Genomic DNA, 7,301 nt, shown 5'->3' with positions numbered 1-7,301 from the left:
GGGGTTTCTCTTGGTATTTCCATTCGAAAGGGATACCCCCGGTCTTATCATCTTGGTTTTCAATCATGTTAAAGTCTCCAGCCATGACCCAAGGGATATTTAGGAGGGATGCCAGCCAATTCTAGAGGGACACTCTTTCCTTGTAATCATTAGGTGCATATATAGAGCATACCCCAAAACAAGAGCCTCTAATGTCCAGGGTAGCCCAGGCCACTCTGTTACATGGGGAGACGCCCCTATCCTTAATGCAATTTGCCCACTTAGGATTAATGAGAAGACCAACTCCACCCTTTCCCTTAGGATGATTGGTGCATAATTTGATCACATCTCTCAAAATAAAATCAAGTGCAATGTCAAGAGAGAATTCAACAACTTTAAGTTCTTGAAGCATCAAAAAGTCTAAGTTTTTATGACAATTCAAAAACCTTTTAATAACAAACTTCCTATCAAGCAATTCCAAGCCTCTAATATTCCATGAGATGTACTTCATGAGAGAAGGGGATTAGGAGGGACTGTTGGGGAGACCATTTGATCTCCAGATCTTTTCTTATTTTTGGAACCAACCGGTCTACCTTTCTTTTTAGCCATGTAGTATCCTTTCATGAGGTCATCATCATCCTCACTAAGTTCAATTAACTCATTCTTATCATCTGGAGTTTCTTCAATGTTCGACCCAGACACTTGGGAGCCTAGAAAGCCAAGGAGTATTGAGCTCGCCTTAATGTCTTCTAGACCCTTATTAGCATAAATAACTTGAATAATATGGTTGTCCTCTATCTCGTTGAGCATAGATGATTTCGTGGGGTTGGTGGTGTTAACATCAGGGGTAACCCCTGTAGATAATGTGAAATCAGATCGTTTGGGAGTCCCATACCTGAGCAACATTTTTGCACGATTATCACTCATGCTAGCATCACTAGCACTGCGATTAGATTTCTCCAAATTTTTAACCATATTTTTAACCAGGGAATTGGTTGGAGTTTGTGAAGCAATTGGTATGTCATCATTCGTAGGGTTGGGGTATTTGCTAGTGGTAGCCAATTGATTAGCAGTTTGATCACCTGCATGGATTTGATTCAAGGCGAGTTGCTAGGCATTTTTTCCATCTTCGCTTTCTTGATGTGACTGTTTGAAAAACAGTCAGAAGGCAAACCCTCAGGAATTTTGGTGGGAGTGGAAGCATGGTTGAGGGGTTTGGATATATAGGTAGTGGTGTCGATATTCATTGGATTTAATTCAACAGGGTGGAGGCCAGGGGCTGAGTTCAGGGTGGGATCATCTTTAGGGTTAGCTTCTTTGCCTTTGTGCACATTCTTTTTCTAATTAATCATATTAAAATATGTTTTTTTAGTTTTTTTTATAATTTTTAAATAAATAATTCTTTTTTTAATTAATCAAAATCAAAATATGTTTTTTAGTTTTTAATCATTTAAAAAAAAAATTGATATTAATATAAACATAGATTGAGATCAATTCAATCGTCTTGCATCTTTATAGCCAATTTTGAACTTGATTTCAGTAAGTTGAAAACTTCTTCATATAAGGCATCTTTAAAGTCAATTTTGAACTTGATTTCAGTAGGTTGAAAACTTCATTCAGTTGAAAACTTCATTCATATAAGGTATGCCTTCAACATCAAAATAAATTAATTTTTTATTTTATAAATTAAATATACATAATAATATTGTAAAGAAATAAATTGTCCTATATAAATAATTTAGATTTATTATTTAATATAAATAATTAAACTATAATTAATTTAGAATAATTTTAGAATTGAATTCATAATTAAAAAATATAATATTTAAAAATTAAACCTAAAAGATTAGGTATTCATCTCTAACAAAAATGATGAAGAATTCATATTAATATTATGTTATGTAGTTTGTTAGCTATTGGTTTTGAGGAAGTAGTTATAATTTTTCTTAGTTGGTTTTCTATAAATGAATTAAGATTAATATTCACTATCATGCTACTAAAATGTTAATATATTAAAGAGAAAATAGATATATTTTTGAGATAAATGTAATCTTGTGCTTTCTTCAATAGTAGATTTTTTTACCAAAAGAAAATTCTATATATTTTTGGTTTTTTTTCAAAAAAAAGATTCTTTATATTTTTGAATTTTTTCTCAAAAAGATTCTATATATTTTTAGTTTTTTTTTTCAAATTTTGAAGTCAATGCTCAATAACACTCATATTAGAGCTAGGCTGGTGGTGTGGTTGCCTATGTTATATTTTATTGCACCTTTCTTCTTTGGGTTCCGGATTTTTGCAAAATCGGAGGTATAAAGCATTTACTAGTTTCAAAACAATGATGAGAAGTCAAAACCAATCCTCCTTAAAGCAGTATCTGTCAGATTTTCTTCTCCTGTCCTTTGTAGATCTACCACTTTTCTTCATTCCATCCCCAACCTTTTTCTTTTTGTTGCACTGAGATACTTGCTCTTCCAACTGTGAAACTCGCAGACTCAGATCATGAATAATCTCACTCTGTTTCTCACTTTTCTTCAACAGATCAGATACACTCCTCATTAATTTCTCATTCTCTTCTCTTACCAAGCCAATATCTTCAATGGGCTTTACTTGCTCTCTCATCTTATCCCCTGCTTCTTCATCATCCCTTGAATTTCCTAATTGAACACCTTCCTCTGTGCAAGGGATTGCAGGTGATGGATCAGCCTCCAAGAGTAGGCTTTCAACTTTTTTTCTTTTCAAATTCTCTGCATCTTTATCAACAACATCAACCATTGTGCCAGACACTACTTTTCCAGCTTCAGAAGAGCTTTGTTCAAAATCTTCTACTCCAATGTTATTATTGTCTTCTTCAGGGGAACCCTCAATTTGCAAATCTCGCATTGGAGAAGGCAAAGACTCCTCTGCTAATGCTTTTTCACTACTCACAGAGACCTCAATTGTTCCCCCTGACAACTCCTTTCTCTTGAATTCCTCATAAGGATTCTCCTCCAAGAACCTTGCAGATCCATTTTCTTCGACAGTGGTGCACCCCTCCACTAACGGTTCAGAAGTTACTGAAACTTCTGTAGCAGCATCTTGCCTGGATTTGGCTGCAATTATGTCATCTACAGTCTATTCCAAGTTAACCAGCTCACGAATCACAGCCTTTCTTGATTCCCGCACAAAAGGAATCACTCCCTGAATTTCGTCGAGCCTGAGCAGTAGAGACATGATGCACTCCGTCATTTTCACCCGCTCCTTCTCAGCTCGTCTTATCAACTCTGCAACATGTTCGTCATTCACACGCCTCCGAATTTCTGCAGCCTCTGCCTTGGTTTTCATTATAACCCTCAATTTGTTCAGATGACTTGACTTCCTCACACAAAACCCTAGGAAAGCCGATTGAATTTTAAAAGCCGCTGTATTTTCGTCCATGGCGGGTGCCTTTCTGGATTTGGGTGTCTCAGAATCGACGAAATTGATTGGAATTGAGATGACCTTCTTGGCCTTTACCTTGGGCGTGCTCTCCGATTTTACTGGAGGGGCGAACGAATTTGTAGCGTAAGGGTTTGGATGATAGTAATGCGGCCTTTGATAAGATCGCCTTTCAGGGACTCGACCCCAAGACCCACCAAACAAAGGATTATCCATGGCAGCAAAATTACTCAGAACTCCCAACAGACAAAAAAAATTCAATTGACCTGTAACACAAAAATCTAAAGCAAAATTCTCCTTCAGAATCCAGGAATGCTTATGTTAATGAGATAACGGTCCCATGTTTTATGGGAGCACGATGAAAGGTCTGGAGGGTTTCAGACACGCCGGTTCGAGAATAATTGTGAACATTCTCATATATTTTTATGTTATTTTTAATATGAAGAAGAGAACAAATTTATTAGTTTAATAATAATAAAAAACAGAAATTATACATTGCAATTAAATCTTTAAACAAACCATAATACAGTGCATCCAACCGACGAGACCAGTTTAAATTCCACCTGGATATTCAATTTAAATTCCACCTCGATATTCAATATAACTACCTAAAATAGTATGATTGAAAAGGCTTATAACCGTTTCAATATAATTTATAATTAATTTTATTTATATAATTTGAATTGTCATAAATATAGAGATAAAAAAAATATTATATTATTTTAAGAAATTTGTGTTGAAAAATTAATTATCATTCATTAAATCAAATAATTATTATTTTTAATTTCATAATAATTAATATGTAATGTAGATTATAATTTAATTATCATATTATTGTAATATTTTATTAATCTTATGATGATATTATTATAATAATCGAATTATAATTAAAAAATTATTTACCAAAATGGGTTATGGTATTTTTAATAATAATTAAAAAAAAAATAGACACTCTTAGCTACGAGTAAATCATTGAAGTATGCAACTTAGATTAATTGTCACACAACAATGTACCTTTCTCCATGTACCTTTCTCCACAATGTTGTTGTAAGCAAACAATGTGGACAATTGGGTTGATAAAATGAAATTATATTATGATATTGTAAGGATGCTCCAAAATAGAAAAGCATTAGACAATAGGCTGCATTGCATGTTTATTATTTTCCTATTGAGTTTTGCAATCTATCCATAATCTAACATAATCTAACGTATCAACAATGAGTAGAATGGTTACACATATTCTATGAATTTTTAATATTTGTTTGTGATTGGTTCAATTAAATTTTATTAAAAACTAATTAAATCAATAAAAAGAAAATTCTTTTTATGTATTCTAAACTTAAAATTTTTACATTTATATTTTAGAAAAATAAAAATTTGTAAAGAAACAAAAGAAATATTTGAAAAAGAAATATTTGTTTGTGATTGGTTCAATGAAATTTTATTAATAACTAATTAAGTAATAAAAAATTAAGTCATCATAACAAATAATTATACTAAAAATTGATATAAATAAATAAATAAATAAAATTGTTTAATATGTATTTTATTTATCTATAAAATTATATTTTCTAATCCTTGAAAATTCAAATTATTTATTAATTTTAAGAATCATATTTTTTTTTTAAATTTGTTATAATTTTGAAATAGATATGATTTTTTTTTAAATAATAATTTTAAAATATATATTTTAAAGTAAGCGCTACTAATAATCAACTTATAAAATTTAATAATCAATCTATACTCTATATTCAAACAAAGTACATATAATTATAACATGCAGCTATTTGACCCCCTTGAGGGCAGTAAATTTGAATCCCCTGCCCTATGGTACACTTGGTGCAACTTTCAGTAAGGCCCCAACCAAATTTACTCCTGATTAGACAGCTTCTATGTTAATAAAAATTTCTTCTCCTTCTCCCCTAACCACTTGGGGAGCTCGGTGGCTGCTCTATCAGTAAACGTATCTGACCATTTCCCTATCATTGTTGTCATCAATACTAGGAACTCCATCCCTAACAACATTCCTCTCAATAAGAAGTTTATCCTTAATACCTCCCTACTAAACGACAAGGATGCCCTAACTGCCATTAGAATGGTTAGACTCTTTAACATGCACTCTCAATATCCCCAATCCCACACCCTTAGATGGAACTGAAATGTCTCCTCTTGGCAAAAGATATTCCAAACTATAGGCCAGAAGAAAGCCAAGGATCTCAGGCTTGTGGAAAAAACTCTCACTAATTGGCTCCACTCCTTGGAGCATGAAATACAATTACATCCTTCCTCTTCTGTCCTGGCGGAACGGGTAGCTTAGGCTAGAGACATTCTTAGGAAGCATCAACAGGTCAAAATCAGGGGTGCCTTCATCAGAGCACGTAATCATTGGCTCAAATTTGGAGATAAAGGCTCTAAAGTCTTCTTCAATCTCCTTAAACAAAAACAAAATAGAGAAAAAATTGACAGAATCATAGTTGAGGATAAGGAACTCCTGAACATTAATGAGATCAAAGATGCTTTTGAAATGTTTTATAAAACCCTCTTTACCTCGGAAGATAGTGAAGCCTCAAAAGAGGTTAGAAATAAGTGCAGTAACATTATCCCAAAAAGAATCTCCGAGGCTGAAGCTCTCCCTCTCAAGACCAAAGTTTCAATGCCAGAAATTGTTGATGCCATTAAAGCCCTTAAGGATGATAAGGCCCCAGGCCCCAATGGACTTCCTGCCGAGTTCTACAAAACCAATATTGATTGGGTCACCAAAGACCTTTATGACATATACACCAAAGCATTTGATAGTGGCATCCTTGGGGAGTCCATCAATAAGGGCATTGTTAAACTTATCCCAAAAGATGGGGACAAAGCCCTCATAAAGAACTGGAGGCCAATTACTCTCCTTAACGTTTCTTATAAAATCCTGGCCAAAGCCCTAGCCTCTCGCCTTAAGAAAATCCTTCCCAAGTTCATCTTCTCTACCCAAATAGGATTCATTAAAGGAAGGTATATCTTGGAAAACCTTGTCACTAGATGGGAATCTATGGAATGGGCCAAAACTTCAAATCAAGATATTGCCATGTTCCTTATTGACTTTGGGAAGGCCTATGACAGGGTGGAATGGGACTCCATCCTCATGATGCTCAAAGCCTTTGGTTTCCCTTGCGAGTTCTGTAAATATGTCCAAATCCTCCTCAAAGATGCCTCTGCCCTGGTTGAAGTTAATGGATCACTTTCCTAGTCTATTCCTCTTTCTAGATCCATTAGATAGGGCTCACCCCTCACCCCTGCTCTGTTTGTCATTGCCTCAGATGCCCTCTTTTACCTCCTAAGAGATGATACCCTTTCCCCTAAAGTTCATGGCATTAAGATGCCAGATGACTCTGAATTGCTCAACATACAATTTGTTGATGACACTGTGCTCTTCCTGGAGCTCTCTAGACATAACATTGACTCCCTCAATAAAAATCTTGCAACCTTTGGTAGAGCTTCTGGTGCTCGTATCTCCAATTCCATGTCTATCCTACTTGGGTGGAATGAGGAACCCCCAGATTGGCTTCAGCAGGTTGGATACTCATGGGGAGGACGCAATAAAATTGTTCGATACCTCGGTATCCCTTTTTCTATCTCTCCCTCTCTCAAGGATATGTGGAATTGGGTCAAAGAAAAGATTGACAAAAAACTTAATAAATGGGACAATAGGATCCTATCCCTGGCTGGTAGGATCCAAGTCTGCCAAAAAATCCTCTCCTCCTATAGTTTGTACTACTCCTCTGTCTGGATGTTCAGTAACTACCTAGTTTATGAGATCCAAAAATCTGTCAGGAGCTTCCTTTGGTTTGATGGTAAGGGTAAAAGAAAGGCCCACACGGTCAAATGGCTCTGGTGCCACATAGTTAAGAAACTTGGTGGGCTGG

The 7,301-nt window shown here is 34.8% G+C and overlaps 1 protein-coding gene across 1 annotated transcript; it reads right to left on the bottom strand.

Moving 5' to 3' along the window:
* Positions 1–2,325: 2,325 nt before the first annotated feature.
* LOC131032972 (BAG family molecular chaperone regulator 6-like) lies at positions 2,326–3,609 on the bottom strand. Its single transcript, XM_059212311.1, has 2 exons — positions 3,114–3,609; positions 2,326–3,068 (listed from the first exon to the last, which is right to left on the bottom strand). The coding sequence occupies exons 1-2, from the start codon at positions 3,607–3,609 to the stop codon at positions 2,326–2,328; spliced, it is 1,239 nt and encodes a 412-aa protein (XP_059068294.1).
* Between the last annotated feature and the right edge of the window lie 3,692 nt (positions 3,610–7,301).

The sequence above is a fragment of the Cryptomeria japonica genome, chromosome 10, assembly GCF_030272615.1.
Source record: "Cryptomeria japonica chromosome 10, Sugi_1.0, whole genome shotgun sequence".
Taxonomy (NCBI): domain Eukaryota; kingdom Viridiplantae; phylum Streptophyta; class Pinopsida; order Cupressales; family Cupressaceae; genus Cryptomeria; species Cryptomeria japonica.
Note: the sequence above shows the minus strand (reverse complement) of the source record. Positions and strands in the feature narration are given on the sequence as shown.